The 22,873-nt window shown below is 40.1% G+C and overlaps 3 protein-coding genes across 4 annotated transcripts; 2 read left to right on the forward strand and 1 right to left on the reverse strand.

Moving 5' to 3' along the window:
* The first annotated feature begins 917 nt into the window (after positions 1–917).
* LOC135648808 (transcription initiation factor TFIID subunit 4b-like) lies at positions 918–12,775 on the forward strand. 2 transcript variants are annotated; one of them, XM_065166775.1, is made up of 15 exons: positions 918–1,107; positions 1,274–1,382; positions 4,608–4,765; positions 4,860–5,222; positions 5,788–5,883; positions 6,064–6,942; positions 9,114–9,229; positions 9,340–9,427; positions 9,547–9,682; positions 9,756–9,826; positions 9,893–9,949; positions 10,044–10,187; positions 11,335–11,400; positions 11,468–11,726; positions 12,339–12,775. In XM_065166775.1, the coding sequence occupies exons 1-15, from the start codon at positions 1,069–1,071 to the stop codon at positions 12,509–12,511; spliced, it is 2,754 nt and encodes a 917-aa protein (XP_065022847.1). In that variant the 5' UTR covers positions 918–1,068; the 3' UTR covers positions 12,512–12,775. The 2 variants fall into 2 exon arrangements, with proteins under 2 accessions (XP_065022847.1, XP_065022851.1); XM_065166779.1 differs by having other exon boundaries at positions 919–1,107; positions 9,771–9,826.
* A 957-nt stretch (positions 12,776–13,732) lies between these two features.
* LOC135672432 (probable membrane-associated kinase regulator 1) lies at positions 13,733–15,419 on the reverse strand. Its single transcript, XM_065180911.1, has one exon. It carries the CDS (start codon positions 14,998–15,000, stop codon positions 14,065–14,067), a length of 936 nt encoding a protein of 311 aa, XP_065036983.1. The 5' UTR covers positions 15,001–15,419; the 3' UTR covers positions 13,733–14,064.
* Positions 15,420–17,963: 2,544 nt separating this feature from the next.
* On the forward strand, positions 17,964–22,818 carry LOC135648821 (probable protein phosphatase 2C 78). The gene is made up of 4 exons (XM_065166794.1): positions 17,964–18,494; positions 18,722–19,089; positions 20,687–20,923; positions 21,014–22,818. The coding sequence occupies exons 1-4, from the start codon at positions 18,218–18,220 to the stop codon at positions 21,251–21,253; spliced, it is 1,122 nt and encodes a 373-aa protein (XP_065022866.1). The 5' UTR covers positions 17,964–18,217; the 3' UTR covers positions 21,254–22,818.
* Positions 22,819–22,873: the final 55 nt, after the last annotated feature.

Consider the following 22,873-nt stretch of genomic DNA (forward strand, 5'->3'; position numbering starts at 1 on the left):
AGTAAACAATAAATGTAAATAGCAAAGGAAAAGAGTATACCGGATTTATAGTGATTCGATCGTCATGACCTACGTCTACTCTTGATTCCTCCTCCGTCGAGGCCATCGGTTTCCATTATCGATCTTCTTTCAATATCAACTACTCTCCTATAATTCTTTCTCTTTTTCATAAGCTTAGGAGAAAACCTTTACGAGTCACTCATCCCTCCCTTAAATAAAAATATAAACTTAGAATAAAAGGAGGAGAACTCTTAAAGAATTACAATAGCATTTTTTTACTTAGATCACAAAGTTTTCATTCAAGTTCTTCTCTCAATTAAGTAGGGATGAGTGAGATATTTATAAACTTAAAATGGATTCAAGATTGGAGCAAAAAACGATGAGGAGGAATAGCATCTGTCATGTTTTGATATATGAATACCTCGAGAGGATATGTCATGGCGTCTCAGCATGGCCAAGCTTGAACTCCACACTCCACATGATTCATTCAATATAGGGACAAAAGCCTTCCGGTCTAACCCTCGGCGATAGAAGTCTTGTATAACAACGTAACAAAATTTTTATATTAAGAGGTTCTAATTAATTATTTTAAAAAATAATATAATAATCATAAATCATGTTTGGTACGAGGAGAATTATTTCACGAATTAAAGAGAACTAATGGCTCGTATACTTGGCATCCCCATCAATCACATCATCATCATCATCATTTTATTCTTCTTCTATAATTTTAATACTCATCAAAACAAGATCCCAATTTTTGTAATCCGATCCGGATTCAAACGTAACCGACCCAGATCCGATCGTTACTTGATATATTTATAGGGCAGCGAATTAGTCGGATTCCACAATATAAGTAGCAGAAGATGAACCCGGAAGCCTTCTATTTACGCGAGATGAAGCCCCAAAAGACCAAACCGGATTCTAAATCCCAACCCGATTGAAGTTTCTTTCAGTTATATTTAGGCCGAGCGGCGACTGCTTCGTTTCGCCCTCCAACGAAGCGTCGCGGCCTCGACTCGCTGATTAGCGGGCGCTCGCCCTCGACGGCCGAAACATTTCCTCGCCATGGATCCCTCCATCATGAAGCTCCTCGAGGAGGACGAGGTACGCCTTCTCCTCCTCGTCCTCCTCCTCCTCCTCGTCTTCCTCTTCCTCTTCTTTGGTTCTTGGAATCACCTGCTGAGCTTCGCAATTTGTCATCGGAATGTATGAGTCTTTCTCTGCCCTAGGAAGAAGGAAGATAGGGTAATATATGATCTATTGTGTGCAGGATGAGAGCATGCACTCCGGCGCCGACGTGGAGGCCTTGTCGGCCGAGCTGAATCGCGACATCGGCGGTGAACCCGCCGCGATCGTCCAGCCCCCGGAGTCCGATGCAGGTGAAGCCGTTGTGTTCATCTCCGTGACATTGTTTTTTATGCCTTCTTGGCCTGCATGAGTACGTTCTTGATGCGGTAGTGATGCTATACGTATGTTCGGGTTCGATTTCTTGTCCATTTTGCTGTTAGAATCTGCATCCTATTCGGAGACATATGTTGTGGGGCGGGGTGGGTGTGGGGTTTGGTGAAGGGGAGAGGGTGGAACATTTCTTAGTCGATAGGGATAGGGGCTGTCATAACTCCTTGATTGTATTGCCTTACTGATTTTTCTTCATTGTCACTTGGATTCTTCTGACAGCCTATTATAGGATTTGGAGAAGATAATGAGGCGCCACTTGGATAAGATGCCAATTAAGGAAGGCCTTTTCCCATGTGGCAAAAGTGGTAGTGAACACGATGGTTGAGGATGGAATGGTGCTGATATTTGCCACAATCTGTATGTTTGGATATAATTTGTATTCACAAGCTATAGATGAAATGGTAGCAGTAGTAGCCATTCTTTTCTCTGTAACATAATTAGGATTTAAATAAAATAGAAGATTTTCAAATCATAGTCATGTTCCTAGTGTTTTTAAGGATAAGATATGATGTTGAAAAGAGTTGGTTGATTGGATCTTTTGGTACTATGTGCATATAGCTATGAAAAAAAGCACATCATGGAATGGTCTATGGAGGATAATATTAGTAAATAACGACGAACAATTATATGGCAATGATTTCCTGAAGCATTATTCTTGCATGAGTTCTAATGACTGAGATTTGGTCCAAAAACAGCTCCCAATGTCGATGAAAAATTTACCAAGGAAGAGTACACTGCTTTTTATAAGAATTTCACAAATAACTAGAAACAACATTTCTGTGCAGGGGCCCAAGTTGATCTATAAAACATTCTATTTTGGCCAACAAAGGCTTTTCGGAAAGCTGAAGAAAATAAGGAAGTGCTTTTCTGTTAACCATGTAATTAATGAATATGTTTTGTCTCAGTTTAAGTTCCAAAGAAAGAAGCTTGTTCTCACATCTTAAATCTTGGAAAGAGCAAGGATGAGTAAAAGTTTTTTTTTCCGAAACAGAAATCGAGTAGTTTCACAAGGTTAATAAGTGTATTAGGCATCAAGGTACAGAGGATTGTGATGTTTCATTGTGTAGTGAACTCTCCTTGCCATCTGGTTGTCAGGATCATGGGTGGACTGCTCATATGGACCAGTATCTTGAGGGAATTGTTGCCTTTATATCCAGCAAATATGTTCTGTGGTTCAACCTAGAAGTACTTATGTTGGAGGAGCTAAGGAAAAGTAAATGCAGAGAATATCACCAAATTACACAAGGTCCTTAATGCTTACACATGTTACTTATATTAAGACCAAGGTTTTTACACACCAACTATATTTTACCAGTCCGACCAAGAACTCTGGACCATATCTTGGAAAGAGCAAGGATGAGTAAAAGTTTCACAAGGTTAATAAGTGTATTAGGCATCAAGGTACAGAGGATTATGATGTTTCATTGTGTAGTGAACTCTCCTTGCCGTCTGGTTGTCAGGATCATGGGTGGACTGCTCATATGGACCAGTATCTTCAGGGAATTGTTGCCTTTATATCCAGCAAATATGTTCTGTGGTTCAACCTAGAAGTACTTATGTTGGAGGAGCTAAGGAAAAGTAAATGCAGAGAATATCACCAAATTACACAAGGTCCTTAATGCTTACACATGTTACTTATATTAAGACCAAGGTTTTTACACACCAACTATTATTTACCAGTCCGACCAAGAACTCTGGAGCATATCTTGGAAAGAGCAAGGATGAGTAAAAGTTTCACAAGGTTAATAAGTGTATTAGGCATCAAGGTACAGAGGATTGTGATGTTTCATTGTGTAGTGAACTCTCCTTGCCGTCTGGTTGTCAGGATCATGGGTGGACTGCTCATATGGACCAGTATCTTGAGCTTTATATCCAGTAAATATGTTCTGTGGTTCAACCTAGTAGTACTTATGTTGGAGGAGCTAAGGAAAAGTAAATGCAGAGAATATCACCAAATTACACAAGGTCCTTAATGCTTACACATGTTACTTATATTAAGACCAAGGTTTTTACACACCAACTATTATTTTCCAGTCCGACCAAGAACACTGGACCATATAGCCTGCAATTGGGCGGTATTCATTACAGTGATACCAAGCAGTACAGGTCAGTATGCTGATACCTAATGGTTTGACAAGGTGTTGAAATTGATATACTGGAACAAGATTTGATCTTGTTTGTGACTGCCCTTATATCTATCCCTTCTTTGTAACCCGAACACATCTGCCTTTTTGCCTTTTCCTTTTCACTCCAAAGCATGTTCTTTTCCTTGTTAGCATGGTCAATGTTGTTTTTCTCTCCTATTTTCAGCTCCACTTTTATTGTTCTATTTTGTTACACCTCATCTCTTCTTTTCCCATATGTTCCTCTCTATGTCAAAAATTGTAATGGATGAACATTCTGTAAGGGTTACATCCTGTTATTTCATGTGAATTAACCTGTGGTCATGGTTGCCATTTGGTGGGGTTATACAAATAAGAAGAATGGGAGGGAGAAATAACCAACCATGCAGTCTCTCTCTGGATTCCTTTGATATTGTTGGATATTATCTGTTGGACTTTGTGATGTGTAGCAGGAGATGTTGAAGACATTGAGAATGACAATGGGTCTAACCTGTGCTATCTATAAGTTCAGCAAAGGGCAATTGTGTACATTTTATAGTGTTCACCCATTAATAACATTTTATAGTGTTCACCCATTAATAACACACAAAATTGTTTAGCTAGCAGTTCTGAACCAATCTGTAGTGAAATATCCCTGAATCTGTTTTTTCTGTCTGAGTTGAGTACAACAGAGTCACATTTAGGTTAAGTCCTACGGAGTGTAGGTTTATATTTGTCCTGTTCTTTTCTGTTTTTTGTTCATTACTCTTTTAGGTCAAGTTTTTTATTTTATTTTGTCCACTTTATTTCTCCATGGAATAATATTCCAATTTGGTTCCTAGTTCCTACATGAATTGATAAGTCGAAAATCTCAGTTTTATGCAACATGTTTTGAATGCCCATAATGATGATGGAATTACCTTTTTTACTGGATAGTGAATTGCATATATATTTTCCTGATGGAGTTTTTTCTAGAAGTTTATCATTTTGACCTAGTCATGAGTTCATTAGTACTATCTAAGCAATGGAGCAATTCGGCATCAGGACAAGTAATTGGGCAATGGCAAACTTCCGGTGAGATAGAAAATGGCAGGGAAATCCAACAAAAGGAACACAGACAACATTTAGGATCATCAGAACAGCATTCAACTGGAGGAGGGTTGATTCAGCCACCATATGTTGCCAAACCTCAAGATGAACAAGTTAGTAACCGACCAGAACATGACAGACTGCCTTTTTCAGCAAGAAGCATCTCAGAAACAGTCAGAAACTAATTCGCTTCAATTTGTTGATAAGGAACAGGTAAAGAAACTTGAGCAAAGCAATATCCTGGAATCAAACACAGCTGAGGGACCAAAGCAGGAGGTCACTCAGCAGTCTGAAAACTTGCACCAGCAGAACATAGCGCAGCAGTCAAATAAACAGATACCTACTACCAACCTAGCAAGCATATCTTCTAATCATTCTGAGGGTCATCAGCAGCATGTAGTGCAGCAGTCAAATACTCAACAAATACCCCCTTCTAACCAAGCAAACTTGGTGATGAGGAAAACTAAAGCTGCTTCTTCTATACCATTTCAGATGCTGATTCCAATTTTACAGCCTCACCTTGACAAAGATAGATCCATGCAGCTTCAGGCTATCTTTACTAAACTTAGGGTAGGTCGTTTCCACATTTATGCCACTGGCTTTTATTTTCTACTGAATTCACTGAAGCAAGGAATTTCATGAAGCTGCACCTTGAAAACTTTCTGGAAATGCAGTACAGATAGAAGTTGGGACACATATACAACAGGAAAGGGAGTGATATGCCATCCATGTCATGTAAATGACCAATTGAATCATGCAACTTTTTTTTTTTTGGGGTCAAATGTTTGGTCTTTTTACTTTTTTTGATAATATACCCTCTTCTCCTCTTCCCAAATTAAGAAACACCTCTTCCAGAGGCCATACATGCAACATCTGGTTATCATAAAGATAGAGTATGACTAAGCCTTTTTTCAATTTGAAGTACAACTAATGCATCAGATTTTAACAAATTCAAAATTTGTCACTAATACCACATCTGATTTTGTTTTACTTTTCTGAAAAAGAAATAAAATTAACTTTTGCTGAAGTGAATGATAACATTATGGTAAATCCAGAAGAAAAATAATGAAACAATCTTCTATTAATTAAATTATTTTGGAAGTCAAACTTAAAAAAATGCACTGTTATTTTCTAGAATAATGAAGTCAGCAAAGAAGACTTTCTGAGAGCCACAAGGAACATTGTTGGGGACCAGATGCTTCGGCAAGCAGCTCAAAAGATCCAGATGCAGGCAAGTATTTGAAACATATTTCTAAAAGTTCTCTAGTATCTTAACACTATTGAAGGATATAACTTTGTCTAGAATTAAATTAGTCTGTACGGATGCTTCGCTTTTTGTTGAACATATCAACAGGTTCAGGTTCAAGCAGCTCAAAATTCTCAGACAAATACAAATTCATTTTCATTGCAGGCTCCTGCTTCCTCTCAGCAAATTTCTTCTAGTGGTGCTCAACAGATCACTGGGCCACAATCATTTCCAGCATCCCATTCCATGCCACAATCTCAGAATCTGAAAGCCAATGGATCACCTCCCCGTCAACCGTATGTACCTTCTACAACATTTCAAGTGCATCCTGGCACAAGTTTTACAAGTCCCCGGAACAATACTAAGAAGTCTCAAGAAGTTGAGACAGGGTCAGATAGCAAGGGACCCCATTCTGTGCAAAATTTTACTAACAACACGAATATGGCCAATCCAGAAAGAGACGTTTCAATGGTTTCATTACAGTCAGTTAACAAGCAGCAACAGGCCACACATATTCCGCAATCATCTTTCTCGATATCTGGAAGCACAAGTGGTTATCATACCCATGCATATCCAAGGCCATCTGTGAGTTCCTCAACTTCTCCCAGACCATCTAATGTAGATTCACATACAAGACAAGTTTCCCGTACTCAGGGAGTTGTTTCAACACAAATAAGGCCAACCCAATCCACGAACATAATGAATGTGCCTAAATATGATCAAAATGCTGCTAATGAAAGCAAAAGACAACAAGCTGGTCCATCGACAAGCCATTTTGCCTCCCAGCACAACCCACTTGCACGACAATTGGACGCAAACAAAGAGCAAAATGATAGTGGTTTCAAGTCAATGGCTTATGTGAAGCAAGAGGTTGTTGATCAATCATCTGAACCTCCAAACAAGTCTCACATTGTACCTTCAGGAGTCACTTCACTTCGTACAGCTCATGTTAACCAAAAAAATTCTGCACTTGGATCCTCAAGTATGATGGGAACAACTCAGGTTTCAGGTCCTGTGCCTATCCAGACGGACCAAAGTGTGCAGGTTAGCAATTGCAATTTCAATTAGTTTGACTAGCATGAAGATCTGTATGAACTTTGAAATCTTACTGCTGGCTATTTTCTTGAGACAACAAAGAAGATGATTAGTAGATAAGAAAGAAAATTTGAAGAGTAGTTTTAGCTCTTCATTTGGAAGAAAAAGTTGATGCTTATTGGAGGTAGTAACAGTTGGATTTCATTCTTACCTAACAAGTTCCATTTTTGTGCCATAAAATAGTAGGATATTCCAAGTATCCTTTTAAACTGGACTAATCCAGAGGTACACTTAATCTGTTCAAGTGGCTGCATAAAAACAGCCAGTGTCACTGGAGATGTTCTGGAGGAGTAAGTAAGGTTTTGAGACTTGCCTTTCTATAGGCTCACAAGTCTCACCAAGGAGTTTCACTATGGCGTACAGTTCATTCATCTTTTCAAAAGGGTCATGCACCTGAAAGCACTTTCAAAATGTGTCACAGTTATAACTAACCTTTTTTCATTAATGAATCTTTCATTTATTTGAGGTAGGAGAAGAAATTAGACACACATGAAATGAATGAGAAGTTGGGTTGTTTGAAAAAGGGAAAGAAACTGGAGCACTCCTGATCTAGAAAGTACATGCCACATGGTAGGGTCAAGATGCCATGTAACACATGCTGGGGACAGTAGTTCACATGAGAACATATGTAGTTTACCAGAACATACTACAAAGTCATGAGCTCACTACCAAAATCAGAAATTATGATCGACTAATAAGCAACAGTGGACATAAGAATTGCTGGGTAATGCCTATTTAAGAACCCATTGAAAAGTTCAAATAACAAGTGGTATGTAAAGATTGGTGTAGTATTATCATTTATAGTGTTGAAGAGGGGAAGCAGCATGTGTAGCTACATAACCTAGAAAAGCATGTGTTTGTTGCATATTCAATATATGTTAAGCCATAGGATAGGTGGTATTATAGATTAGTATATATTATCACGTATAGTATTGAAGATGAGAAGCAGCATGTGTAGCTGCATGACCTAGAAATGCAATCGCATATTTTGCTTATTTGGTTTATCTATAATGTGTTTGTTGCATGTTTGATTTGTTTACTAGGTGGTCTTACTTGTCCGTGTATGCGCTTAAGGATCATTGTATCATGGCATTAGGTGTGACAGCACTTTTATTGCATGATACAATTTTGTGTCGTGTTGGTTGACATGTTCTTGTGTCAATCGACGGGGGTAAAAAATTGGTCTAACCACATGTTGACTCCTTTGACATAAGTAGGTACAGTATGTGTGGATGCCTTTTTGGCATGGTACATTTTGAGCTGTATTGGCAAAATTCAGTTGGCATGGTAATTCTTATATTCCCCCATATCAACTGTCTTTTGGAACACCATGGCTGCATAGTAAGATCCCTTAATTAAGAGAAAAAAGAAACCAGATGATTCAATTTTCACATGATTAGATTTACAATCAATGCTTTTTTCCTCTTTCTTTATTTCCTTCCTTCACTTTTGTTACTTATCTTTGTTTCTAGTTCCTTTTTTTCGTTTTGCATTTGAGATGATGAGCTAAAGTTAGTATTTAGATTATTTAAATTTTGTGAATGCAAACGAACATTTTGATTGTTTATTTGTCAATATACTTAATTGCATTTTTTTTTTCAAGCTTCTCATGCCAAGTGCACCTTGTTTCATCTAGTCATGCTTTTCACCTGATTCTTGCGCCTAACTTTAGCTACTTCCTTTTCTTCATGTGTTAATTATTTACTTAATCAAAACTGTAGTTGCTTTTTTGTTCATGTACCAGTCAGATGCTGTACAGGATGTTTTGTGCTAGCTAATATGTTCTCTGAATTCATGATTGCATAGTTCAGATTACATTAACCTGCTTAAAGTATTGTGGAAAGCTACATGTTGAATGGCACACTTAAGCCATTGCTAAAGGAGTCTCTTTTTTTTCAATTAGTCTGTGGAATATGTCCTACCGTAAGAACATTAGCATAAGACTTTCCTTACAAACTGCCTCTTATAACATGTGTCTACTCTAAATTTAAATGGAAACTTCAAATGTGAAGTACATTAATGTAAGGTTATGATGACCATTTTACATCTTTGTTTCATAAAAGTGTTCTTTTTCTTTCTTCTTGACTACTGGGATTATGTGAAGCTGGATGCACTCTCAGGTGTCATCTGCAACTCTTCCACTTTCTGGGGCAACCATGAAAACTCCCTCAAAGAAACCAACTGTTGGGCAGAAGAAGCCTTTGGAAGCATTAGGCTCGTCTCCTCCCATGTCCAGGTTAACCTTATATTTAATATTCCTTTAATGTGGTTCATGTAGCCTTGTTCAATCTTGCTAGACGTATAAATAGAACTAAACTTCCAAAAATCTTTCTTTTTTTCCATCAGCAAAAGGCAGAAGACATCTGGTACTTCTATTGATCAAAGCATTGAACAACTAAATGATGTTACGGCTGTTAGTGGAGTTGATCTAAGGGTATAAAATTTTTGTATGTTACTTTTGTTATGTATATATAACTTTTAGCTTTTGATTAGTTAAGAAAAAGGTGATGGATTATTAGACTCAATGCTTGACTGTATTTTACTCTTTAATAGGAAGAGGAAGAGCAACTATTATCTGGCCTGAAGGAGGAGAACCAAACTTCAGAAGCAACCCGAAGGGTTGTACAAGAAGAAGAAGAGAGGTTGCTTTTGCAGCAGGCCTCCCTTCGGAAAAAGCTCTCAGATATCAGTTACTTCCTCTTTTATGTGATGCTGTTGTTTTCATGTAAGATGAAAATTATAATCAAAATGGTTTTGATTAGTGGTGCTTGTTGCAGTGTTCAAATGTAGTTTGAAGAATATAGGTGGTGATGTGGAGCGTTGCTTGTCAATGGTGAGGAATTTCTTATGCTTCATTTTGGAAGTGATGTATTACTTGATCTGACTTGCTGTTCCTCAGTGTGTGGAGGAGCGTTTGAAGGGGTTGATATGTTATCTCATAAGACTGTCAAAACAGGTTAGTGCTATTTAAAGATTACCAACATGTCTGCGTTAGTTACCAGTTTTTATCATTTTCACCTCCTGAGGTTTTCTTTTTGCCCCTTTTTTAGAGGGTTGATCTTGAAAAATCTAGGCACCGGTTTGTAATCACTTCAGATGTACGGCATCAAATTTTGTTAATGAACCAAAAAGCCAAGGAAGAGTGGGACAAAAAGCAGGCTGAAGAGTGTGACAAGCTTCGAAAAGTAAATGAAGTGAGTAGTCAGAGTCTTGTTTCTTTTTCATTTTTTGCTACTGTACTACTGATGTTCTTCGTGAGTATGCATTGTTAAGTTTATCTGTTGCATTGTGTGATATTTTGCTATTTCATTTGAATTTTCAAAGAACATAAATCTTGCTACTAACTATATTTCTGGTATAATTTGCCTGCTAATCATTTACTTTATGATGATTATAGTGCTTAATTTCAATTAACTTTGTCCAATGCATGGGGATAGGTTAACGGTGCAATACGCAGTTGTAATTTCTACAATAAGTTAGTCTAGAGCTGGCGCATGAAAGTGTATATTAGGCTACTACTGATATGGTGATGACACAACATAGACTAACATGACCTTTCCAGTGATTGCTCTAGGTCAGTTATGGATGATTGCCTATGCACACATGCTAGTGCTTGCTACTTGAGTGGTAAACCTCAATATCCTTGGGCACATATATATATATATATGTGTGTGTGTGTGTGTGTGTGTGTGTGTGTATGTATATATGCATGTGTATATATATATATATATATATATATATATATATATATATATATATATATATACACATATTTTTATGCCAGAATACATTTATTTACATGCTGCTTAGTTTTAAAATAATGATTATATGCATATACCTGTATTTTTTGAGTCTCTTGCTTTTGCAATCTCTATAATATTGAAATTATCACATTGTGTATAAAATGATGAAGTGACTTTTTCTAAAAGCTTGCAAGTTGGGTTATTGACAAGGCACCGAGGCTATGTTTTACACTATTAGATAGGTCCATCACCTCAAGTTGCCTACACTGTTTGGCAATTATTTTGTCATTCTACAAACTTCTTAGTTCTTACATCATAATTAGTTACTGCTGCATGTACACATTTGGAGATGGAAACATCTGATCTTTGGCATGAATTATTTTGGGAAGCCAGAAGTCAAGGACTTACCCAGTTTACCCTAAGCAAACACTTGTTTGTTAAACTAAAGCACTTCCTGAACCAAGTCATTGTTTCACTGTCGATATGTTTTTTTTTTTGTCCTTTTGTCGTTGCTCTTCTACTTCGGACACGTCATTTAAGCAATTTCAGGCCAAAAATGTCTATGGTAATCTATAACTGCAATTATCTGTAATTGCAGATGGATGGAATTGCAGGGGTTGATGCAGAGAAGGACAAAGAAGAAGGCCGTTCAAAGACCCTTAAGGTAGAATTGATCTTTAACAGAATTTTTTCTGTTTTCTATTACCAATCAATTATTGGTCTGTAAGCAGGCTAACAAGGAAGAGGATGATAAAATGAGAGCAACGGCTGCAAATGTTGCAGCCCGAGCTGCTGTTGGTGGAGATGATATGCTGTCAAAATGGCAACTCATGGCTGAGCAGGCTCGGCAGAAACGTGATGGAGTTGATGGGGCCTCTGGTTCCCAACAAGGTAAAAGTGCAAGCAGCAAATCATTATTGAGCTCAGGAAGAGGTTCAAAAGAAAAGCAAGAATTTGAAAAGAAAGGTTCCTCTGCCTTTTGTACATCTGGTAAGTATGTTGTATATCATGCAATGTTTAGTATATGCTCTTTGACGCTAATACTACAAATCTAGGGATGCCAGTGAATTAGATCTCATCTGATCAGAATCAAATAGACTGAGTTTACGGTGATGATTCCAATGGTCGTATAATCCAATTTGATTTATAATTCAATTTGATATGGATTGGTTTAAACTGAAGGTTTTAGTCCAATCCTGGAATCAGTTGATATCCCTACATGTTATATATATGATGTATATTTAATTTTGAGGTTTTCAAATCCTTTTTTAGATCACATCTAATGGTGGATTTTTAACTTAATATCTCTTGCAAAGAATATGCAACGATCATGTTTTAATCCAGCTGTCCACCCCCACTCCACCTATGGTTGTCGATGGATTGGATTCGACCTAGTTCAATAATGAGGGATCCGATATGGTTGGAATCAATTGTTGATCGACTTTATGATCAAACAGAGATCCTCATACTCAGATTAGGTCCAAGCCGACCTAATCCAACCCATCTCATTCATTTATGGTTTCAGAGATCTGATGTTTGACCTATATTCATATACAGCATGAAAAGAGTTACCATGAATTATACTTCAATCTGATTCTGCAGGGAGCATGAGAAGATTCGGCAGGAACAGTGCCCAGGCATCTCATCCAAAAGTGGCACGCAAGATTTCTGTTAAAGATGTGATTGCAGCCCTTGAGACGGAGCCTCAGATGTCAAAATCATCTTTGATCTACCGCCTGTACGAGAGACTGTCCGGTGATTCTCCAGTAGAATAGTTTGAAGGGCGAGCGTCATCCATGACCTCCAAGTTTCTCCCTTCTCTGTAAGCTCAGGCTGTTCCAATGGCCTCCAAATTATAGGCTTGGGCTGAACGAACTTTCCAAAGCAGTTGAACCACTCAAAACGACGAGGATAAGTTTCTGCAACTAATAGCACCTGAGGCTTCTATCCGTGCAGGATGTGGGGGAGGATTCATGGGATTCACATGCGTTTCCCAGTGTCTCATCGTCATCAATCTGATAATAAATTCTTTTATTTTATAGTGAGTCGTTCGATTATGTTTTGCAATGATATCAGTGGTTTGGAGATTGATCGACAAACAATTATCACCCGGTGATTCAATGAACACTTTCTGTGTGTGCTCAAATGCACCAGGAGACTTATCCACTAAAAGCAGTTCGAAAGTGTATATCTTGTCTCCTCAAATAATTGAACCCAATGCATGATATGCTCCATGACTCAAAGATTCTTTTGTCCTTTGATTGAAGACTCTGCTACAGTCCAACTACAACTAAATCAAGCATGGCTTTCATCAAGACCCAGAATATATATGCCCATGTCCGTATCGATCAGACCACACACACAAAGAAACCTAGACAAGATAAGCACAAAAGAACATGCCCCCGCCCCCTCGTTCAGAAGAATGTTCCGTTTGCTTTGCCAGGTTCGATTGGATCAGTCCCATTCATTCGTCACCCAGTGTGAACCCGAGCTTGTCAGAATTGACCTCATCCATCCGTCCCACATGCACAATGAATTTAGCAACTTGTATTGCGTCCAAGCACTACCTTCCAAGGCCTGTCCTTCCACATGAGATTCTTTTACGCTTCTTTGTCTTCGAGTCCGATGCACCTTTCCCTTTGCAAAGTTGAGAGGAGGGGATGCATTGCACTTTTCCTCATCTGTTTCATAGCTTATGATATCCTGTAATCACTGCATCTTGTGTTCTAAACTCTGCTAACTCTTTAAAGTCTGTGTCATCTCTCATTTAAGTGTAACATCGTACAAAGATTCTTATAATTGACTTCTTCTTCCCACCTATTTACAATCGGAATAAGGAGATAAACCTAAGGAACTTAATGCAGAATGGAAAGACTAATGTATTGGCAGATATCATCAAGCAGTGGGGAAAAGACGTAGAGACGAACCTTGTATATATATATATATATATATGGTAAAGGAAAAACCACAGTTCTTGCTGAGAGCTTAATCTATGTACTTGGGCACACCCAAATTCCCCCCTTTCCATTCCCACCATCATCAATACATCTACGACAAAAGAGCAAGAAAGTTATACAAAGTTCAGCACATTCACCCATAAGAAGACCTCGAGAAGAAGGAACCAATGCAAAGAAGATTCCATGGAGCTAATGATGGACAGGTCAAAAGGCGGCTACTCTCCACCCCGATTTATATGACCCCCGCCGCCACCACCACCACCTACAATCTTGTTGCCTTTGCAGTGGAAACCTCCTCCAACCATTCAAATATCCTACTCCTGCACCACGGTCACACGCCCTTTCAAACTCATCTCTTCCTCCTCCTCCTTTTACTTCCTTCTAATTGTTAACTTCGACATGGCGATCGGCTCCACCGCATCCGACGAGCACTTGCAGATGAACCCACGCCCGCCGGGCCGCGGCGGCGTTTTCTGTTGGTTCTGTGCTGCTCTACCGCAAACTGCATGACTCTTAGCACAACGAGACTTCGTCGTACCGCTCGGTGCCTTCTTTGCACTCTCGGCCTCCGCATTGCTCTTCCTGCCGCTGCTTGATCTCCGTGACCTTATGTCGCATAGTTTCATCTCGGGAGCCTTGGCGACGCCCAACCGTAAGATCTCCCACCCAGGTGGGGCAGAACTCGCGCTCTTCCGGCCCGCACTCGTCTTCGTGACGATGCGAACCTGCGGCGTCGGACTTGGGTGGGCGTAGAAATTGTTGGCGACTGATGCACGGGGAAGTTCACGAGTGCTGCTTGAGCGACTGCTCGACGAATGGCTCCTGCTGATACAACTGCTGCTGCTGCTGCTGCTGTTGCTCCGACTCCCACCGCTGAAGCCCAAGTCCAGAATGATAGATGAGTACTGGTCCAGCGAGTCCGACCTCGACCCGCTCCGGCTCGCCCCCCGGCTGCCGGTGGCAAAGAAGCCACTGCCGGGGCTGATTGAGGGCTGTAGTGGAAGAATCTGTCCCTGGAAGAACACCTCGTCCGCGGCGCACATGTCGGTCTCCACCGAACTCGAAAGAAGGCCACCTGCCACCGATATCTTGAACTCGAAGTCATCGGCGGCCTCGCCAGACTTGCACTCCTCATCCATGGTTTCATCGATGACCTCTGGGAGATCTGATAGCGACAAGGACTCTTCTTCCTCTTCAAAGGCCTCCCATTTCTCCTGTTGAGCCATTTCCAGGACTTCTCCTACCTTCTCTTTGGTGGAAAGGGAGGTTGGAAGATATGAAGGGAGACAAACGGAGGGATGAGGCATATAAAACCATGGATGGAAGGAAAGCAGAGCAGGCTCACTATATTCTAATTCCCCGAGACATTCCTGCTGTGTTGGGCCCTTGCATGCCTCCTTTCAAGGCGGCCGTAAGAAACTTCGTTTGCCCCCTCATGGATGCAATGTGGCATGCTGGATCTTCTAATGCTTGTTTATGTGTCTGGATTTGGGACAGGAAGGTGGTAATCATATATGATAAAGAAGAGTTGGTTAGGTTGGCCTAGGGAGAAAAATCCATGGGAAGATAGAGTGAAGGTGAAGGTTGATGCTTGGAGAAGTGACAAGTTAATATTGATTTGTTGTCAGGTTGGATGACCTTTATCTCCTTTCCAATCTCTCTCCTTCATTTCCTTTATGCAGGTCATGGGACAGGTGGGCCTGTAGCTCTTTGGGAGCTTGCAAAGTATGGAGAGGCCATGCTGCTTTTGATGTTTCTGAACCTCATCTCAAAGAGAGAGAAATGTTGGTAATGAAACTATCCAAATTCATGACTGGATGCACTGAAAGCTGTAGTAGTATTGACAGTATGAGATATAGGTGGAAAGCTTCTTGTGCACCGCAACAAATTGGATGTAGGGGATCATGGGAGGGAAACAAAGTAGGTCATCCTGTGACAGCAGGAAGGGAACAAGAGGGGTCCTTTCGTGGGGTCCAATGTTGGCTCCTGACCTAACCAAAAAGGAGAGCCATGCACGGTGGCTTGTGGCTTTAGGGTTTCCTTGAGGTGTCATGGTGCGTGTGATGCTGGAACTTTGGGGCGTATCCAGTGAAAGGATTCAGAGGTGGAAGATGAAACAGAGGTGTGCTGTCATTGAAGTATTTTAGCAGTAAAGCAAGCAGGCTACTTGACAGATAAAGAGTTGATACACACACACATATTATATATATATAGAGAGAGAGAGAGAGTACAGGAAAATGTTAACCTGAATCACATTCAGCTGTAACTTTTGATTTATTTAATTAGAAACTCACATATTTCATAAGGCTTTTAACATGTGTTATTTTGAAATGTTATGTAAATTCTGAAATATCCAAAATAGACTTAATAAAAAAATAGAATATATGAATTTTTGTATGATATCTTTTAGATAAATTTTTTTAAAAAAAAACTCTAAGTTTTTTTTTATTTATTCCAATAGAATGCCTTTTTTCTGTACGCTTTTATTATTTGAGATTATCTTTAACCATCACCTCTATCTCAGTATCGTACATCCTCCCCTCTATGTGTTAGAGAAAAGGATATGCGAAATGAAATATGTCTAGAAGAGAATGATGTGCAAAAGGTGTTGGGGTGAAGATAGTTGAGTGAAGATGGAGGTATTACATTCGATGTATAAATAAGAGTCAATAGTATTTAGATCTAATAAAGAAAAGAAGAGGATATATGGAGGAAATATGGGCAACAAGGATGAGATGATAAAAGTAATAGTAATAAGACGAAAGCGATGGATGATGGCACGACAATAGCAACAGATGAGAGGCAAAGGTGACGATCGATGAGGTGGGATAAGCTCATCTTTTATAATTAAATGATGCTTATCGAAATATATAAAAAAAACTTCTTATTGACGATTTTTTTTATATTGACAATCCCTTATTATTAATCCCTTAAAATAATAATCAAATAAAATTTTATTATTTACCGCCATCGAATTATCGATTTTAGTTTTTCTTTCTCCCACAACCCAAACCTTCCTCCTCCTCCAACCCCTCCACCTTGCCTTCCCCATCTGCCTCCTCTCTCTCTCACCCCTCCCCTCCTTTACCTCATCCCAGCTCTTTCCCCTCTCAGCCTTCCCGTACTCCTTCCTCTCGTCTCGTTGTCACCCTCGATCCTTCTCGCCCTTCTCCCTTAACCTCGGCCTCCTCTACCCTTCACTTCTATCTACTCCCTTTCTCTTTCTCCCCTAGCCTTGTCGTCCAATACCGTTGCTTTCCGTTCCGATGTTGCTTACGACTCAAATAGAAGAAAGGAAGAAAATAACATTTATGATATTTTTAGAATATTAAAAAATTTTAAATATGATTGTAAATAATAAAAAGGGATTACCATTTGAAATCTCCAAACAAAAATAAGGATGCTATGTGAGAAAATAAAAATAAAAATTTAAGATTGTTTTAAGAATATATCCTATCTTTGAAACTGCAAAGTTGAAGACTAAGTAAAGCTGAACACTTTTTTTTTTCCCAATTTTTCCAAAGTCAAACCAAACAAATTAATCTAAAAAAACTGAATTAAATAGAATTAAGATGAGCGAATAAGAAGATTTATTGTTATTAATAGCGAAGAAAAGATGTATATACAATCGATCCCAAATTCTTGTTATTATTTAATTGGTTCTTATGCACTCCTTGTTTATTCGTTTATACTTCGATCTGAATCACCAACATGCTGACAAAAAAAATATATGTGACAGATTTAGCACGGCTTTTCCTTAAGAATAAAGGCCAAAATTCCATGGGCATTACGGATTCATAGTCTAGATAGAGGTCGTCTTGTATGACCAGATCAACTGCCACACAAGTCCATGGATGGGAACTCCAAGCACGTCTCCAACAGTTGGATCCTTGACCTGGATTTCTTCTACCTTGGAAAGCTTAAATTTAGATAGCTTCAATTCCTTTCATGGCAGTCAATTTTAGGTAGCTTAAATTCCACACCGTCTCCAAAGGAAACATTGACTCGGAGACTTCAACATTCGATCACCGTTTCACGCAGTCCACACCGTAAGCCCTCGCCAGTCCTCCTCGAGTATACGTAAATATTCATATGGCAAACCCACTGCCATCTCTGGATTCAGCAGCAGATAGAGACCGGAGCTACTGCATGCCCGCAGTGGGCTCCAAGCCAACAGTCTCGTCTTGCGTGAGCTCAGCATAAAAGCCTCATCGATCTGAATGCGTTGTGCGGAAAGCGTTGGTGGTTGACGATCGCTGCACCTGGCGAGGACTGACCAGCAGTAGCAGTCTGAAGCAAACGCTGCCCAATGCCACGAAGACGTGAGGTTTGGGACGGGTCGGACGACGTCACCGAAGACCGAACGAGCTAAAGGACGATAAAGTCGCTGGAAATGGAGAACTGGAGAACCCGTAAAACAGAACGAACGCGTCTTCTCTCGCTTCACGTCTTTATATCTCGCTACGCGGTTTCCACTCGGATGCGTCTACCGGAGGGGGAGAACGAGAGAGAGCAAGCGAAGCGATGCGGCGGCGATTGTGCTGGCACCAAGTGCACCGCTGCTTCGGGTGGTGCGGCGCCCGGGGTGGGGCCGGTGCGGACGGCCTTCTTTGGCATACGGACCTAAAGCCCCACGCATCCGGCGACTTCTCCATCGCCGTCGTCCAGGCCAATAACTCGCTCGAGGATCAGGGGCAGGTGCTCGCCTCTCCCTCCACCACCTACTTCGGCGTCTTCGACGGCCACGGCGGCCCCGAGGCCTCCCGATTCGTCAATAACCGCATCTTCTCCCACCTCCACGGTGATTTGCTTTCTCCCCGTTTCGTAAAAATCTCTTTTTGGGTCGAACGAACGATATAATCATTCGTTGCTTAGTAGATTCCGCCGCAAAGATCTCTCTTTTTTGAGACCTTTGTGATGGTGCACCTGTGTGTGTTCTTGGTGTTCAATATGCCTGACAGGTCGATGGCAAAATGTCTCAATGAGTCGCTGATTAGGACATGTTTTGTGTTGTTCTAAATCGCGTAGAGATTGCGTCGGAGCAAGGAGGCCTCTCGGTCGAGGTAATACGCAAGGCGTTCAATGTCACCGAGGAAGAGTTCTTACAACTGGTGAAGAGATCATGGCTTTCTCGACCAAATATTGCATCGGTGGGGTCATGTTGCCTCGTCGGTGCGATCACAGACAACGTTCTCTACGTGGCCAATCTGGGAGACTCCAGGGCAGTGCTCGGCAAGCAGGGAAGTGATGGGAGGTCCGTGGTGGCAGAGCGGCTGTCGAGAGACCATAATGTCGCTGAGGAGGATGTGAGGAAGGAACTTGCTGAACTCCACCCTGATGACTCCCGCATTGTTCTATGTAACAGAGGCGTCTGGCGGATCAAAGGGATCATCCAGGTTCCTGGCTCATTAGATCCCTTTCATATTCTTCTCCAAGTTGAATTTTCTCTGCTGCATTTTAGCTACTTGATTTAATCTTTTTACACATTACATGCAGAATAAGATCAGTGATGGTAATCAGAGCAATTAACCAAACTCCAAATTCAGAATTTGATATTCTTGGTCATGCGTTATACCTGATCTTGAACAGAGTTGGGGATGCTGATTACTAGATCAGTTGAATGAGTCTTTTTATCTGCTCCGGGAAATTTTAGTAGGAACATAGTCATAGACTTCTTCCTAAGATGGTGGCACATTTAGTTATCCAATTTTCTCAAAAGTTATTCTGTAAGCAGATGGCCCAGGACTGTGGTTGTCGGAATAAATGGTCACCTTTAACGGTAGGACAGAACAATGTTTCTTTTGTTTGATGATCAAGTTAGCTTACTATTTGTTTTGATAAGCATAAGTACATTAAACAGGAGTATTGCATGGGACAACCATATTAGGAAATTCTATCATGGTCAACTATCAAGTTTGTTGAGCGTGCGAATCTTTCATGGCAAACATTCTAGATATTATGTGAATACTTTCTAACAGAAACAAGTCATGGTTGATGCAGGTTGTCATGGAGTTTGTATATGTGCCTTGTTCTAAGGACCAGCCATCCAGTATATATGTGTATAAGTGTCTTCTAGCTCTAAATCTTGTCTAACAATATTTAGACTGCATCATGATCATATTATTTAATGAGAAGATTCTGAACATAAAATATATATATCACTCGTTTTATGGTAATCACAAGCTCACTTAGAAATATGGTTGGATGGTTACAAGGTACTGAGTTCTTAAATATTCACCTTTGTTTTCATGACATCTTTTCTTCTACATGATGGTCGGACTTAAGGTCATAGGTTGTATCCTCATTTCCTTGGGGTTTAATATGGTCTATATTCAACAAATATTGCTGTCTCATGGCAACTAGCATGGGAGTGCATGTCATTGCCTTTCTATCATGGGCCTATACCATGCTGCCAACACCTTTTTAGCATGCAACGCTCCAAACCATACTGATTGACATTGCATTTTTTTTGGGGAGAGTGTAGCATGAATTGGATACTAATTTTTCCTAAATAAAGAAGCTCATTAACTTTCAACTGTATGAGCTTGGTTTGCCCATGATTCGATTTTACTTATATCAGGTATTGGTTTAGCAATTAACTATGTTACGAGCAAAAATAGCTTTTCATCGACTGTATCAAATTATGAGAATTTCTTTCTTCTATATCTTTTATGATTTCTGAATCTGTTCTATATGATGACAATAAAATCTTCCCATAAAGGGACTGGGCACATTAGAGGCTTTATTTCCTTTATTGTTACTGGTTGAACTTAGATCAGAAAAATATATGCCTTTCTTATACCCTATGCATAAGCTACAATGTGTTTGAACATTTTGTTCTTACAAGTTGAAATTGAATAGTTTGTGCATCACATACAACTTTATGATAGATTGTGCCATGTCCATGTAGATCTCACCAATGCTAAGCATTATATCTGGAAGAAAGAGCGATCATCATGTTTTTAATGACAAGCTGATAAACTTCATGGTCAGGTATCAAGGTCGATCGGTGATGTCTACCTGAAGAAGCCCAGTTTTTCCAGGGACCCATTGTTTCAGCAATGTGCTGCTCCCATTCCACTAAAACGGCCTGTCATGACTTCAGAGCCTTCAATTAGGACACGTAAGCTTACACGACAAGACTTGTTTCTGATATTTGCATCGGATGGTCTCTGGGAACAACTAAGTGATGCAGCTGCAGTGGATATTGTCTTCAAAAGCCCCAGAGCAGTTAGTTCTTCAACTTTTTGTTTTTGTTCCACATAATCTTCATTTATCAATCACTTGTCATAGATTAAATAGCTGGCTTATGTTTTGCAGGGAATAGCCAAGCGACTTGTCAGAGCTGCTCTCACTGAAGCCGCCAAGAAAAGCGAAATAAAATATGATGACATAAAACATATGGAAAAGGGAGTAAGGCGCCACTACCATGATGATATAACAGTCATTGTTATCTATCTTGACCATTTCGAGGGGAAGGCTTCCAAGCTTCAGGGAAGCACTTTTGACTGCACCAGTGCACCCGTGGACATTTTCTCCCTCAATGCAGCTACTACTTGAAGAAATCTTAGCTCTCATGTGTTGGTTGCAAGAAGGCATATATTTGTGATCAGGGTGCAACAGCTGACTAAACTGTGGGCAAATCTCGGTATAAGGCGCAAATTTAGAGTTACAGAACTTGTTGGCTACCAGAAAGAGATTGATCCTCGATTGAGTTAGCTTAGTAATTGGTGTAGATAGCTTTGTATTTGATAATTTAGGTTAGCTGGCTATGGTTTTTTGATTCAAACAAAAGTGCACTTTCTCAGAGGAAATCTAAAGTAATGATCTTGCCTCTCATCAGTCGGTCTTTGCGCCCCTGATTGAGAATTACTAGTACAAAAAAAGTACAAAATTTTGAGGAATAATATGTGGGTACTCAAAATGTGGGCTAAACAATAGTGAGGTTTATGTTTATTTTGATGGCACTTATGGTTAAATTGGAAAGAAGAAAGAGACTGGATTTATGACAGAGTACACTGAATTTGGCATGCTTGTCCCACTTTAGTTTGAGATGGCACATATGGTTTGCCCTACATGACCATAGGATGTCTTTTAGAGGTTTAAACTAGGGGGAAAAGGGGGTCTTGTCTACTGTGATCTTAGAGAGTATTGCATGAAGAAGCAATCCAAAGACTAAAGCCTAAAGGTTGAGGCCCCAAGTGATATCTTTTGTGCATTGTGGACTAAAGTAAAAGCAGGAAAGATAAAACAAACAAACAAACAAAAGAAGAAGAAGAAGAAGAAGAAGAAGAAGAAGAAGAAGAAGATCATGCTTTGATCAACTAAGCCTATCAGTTTGTCTCTTTTGGTGCCTTTAAAGTCTGTTACTTTAAACATCATTTGCAATAATCAGGGAATGTCGGGAGGTAGCTGCATTGTGAAGCCTATGTTGGCTTTTGAGGGAGGATGAGATGAGGCAGAAGATCTTCCACCTTTGCCAGAGTTGAGCCATTTCTCCTCATTGCTTTTTCTTCTTTTATCCCGATCACATCACATACGAGTAGAGTACTCGTAGAAATAAGACTGCATTCTCTTCGAGTCATTTATCATTTAGATGGAGTCAGATTTTTTTGCTGCTGAATCTGATTCGACTTCGAAACCGATGTGGTATGCACAATCCGGTGCATCTTATTCATACTGAGCAGATCCAAAAGAGTGCTTGATTGAAGACAAAAAGGACTGGTACTATCGAAACCAGCAGTACGTCATCATCACTGGGATCCCAGATGCGTGAGAGCTGGGAAACATCGTGAATGGATCCTTCAGTGGGAGGTGGCCCAGCTTCCTGTTGAGTCTCTCGTTCTGCCCTGGTGAGGGATCCCAAAGCAGCACTGCGTGCCAAAGGCTAGTAAAAGAAAGTGTCGATCATGGCACAAACTGCAGCCACAGGAGATTCACGGTGAAGGATGAAATCTGGGAACCTAATGATACCAGATTGGACTGAATTAGCTCGACCTCAGTGTCCATCTCCATCGATGCATGCTTGTCTTATGTGTACTGTTTTCCCTACATTTCAACGTGGGGTCTAATTTGCCCCCCCCCCAGCCGAAGAATCCAATAAAGAAGACAATCATCAAGGGGGATGCTAAGTCCATATCTCACAGCATGTGTCCATCTGGATTTGTGGATCTGGAAAAG

Source organism: Musa acuminata, chromosome BXJ1-4, assembly GCF_036884655.1.
Source record: "Musa acuminata AAA Group cultivar baxijiao chromosome BXJ1-4, Cavendish_Baxijiao_AAA, whole genome shotgun sequence".
Lineage (NCBI taxonomy): Eukaryota > Viridiplantae > Streptophyta > Magnoliopsida > Zingiberales > Musaceae > Musa > Musa acuminata.

What these genes read in the sequence shown, in the direction of transcription:
- LOC135648808 (XM_065166775.1), top strand. Translation starts at nt 1,069, where the DNA reads ATGGATCCCTCCATCATGAAGCTCCTCGAGGAGGACGAG. An exon ending in GCCCCCGGAGTCCGATGCAG is followed by an intron (nt 1,383 to 4,607) that starts GTGAAGCCGTTG and finishes ATTCGGCATCAG; the next exon opens with GACAAGTAATTGGGCAATGG. An exon ending in TTAGTGGAGTTGATCTAAGG is followed by an intron (nt 9,428 to 9,546) that starts GTATAAAATTTT and finishes ACTCTTTAATAG; the next exon opens with GAAGAGGAAGAGCAACTATT.
- LOC135648821 (XM_065166794.1), top strand. Translation starts at nt 18,218, where the DNA reads ATGCGGCGGCGATTGTGCTGGCACCAAGTGCACCGCTGCTTCGGGTGG. An exon ending in GGATCAAAGGGATCATCCAG is followed by an intron (nt 19,090 to 20,686) that starts GTTCCTGGCTCA and finishes CTTCATGGTCAG; the next exon opens with GTATCAAGGTCGATCGGTGA. An exon ending in TCTTCAAAAGCCCCAGAGCA is followed by an intron (nt 20,924 to 21,013) that starts GTTAGTTCTTCA and finishes TATGTTTTGCAG; the next exon opens with GGAATAGCCAAGCGACTTGT.
- LOC135672432 (XM_065180911.1), bottom strand. Translation starts at nt 15,000, where the DNA reads ATGCCTCATCCCTCCGTTTGTCTCCCTTCATATCTTCCAACCTCCCTT.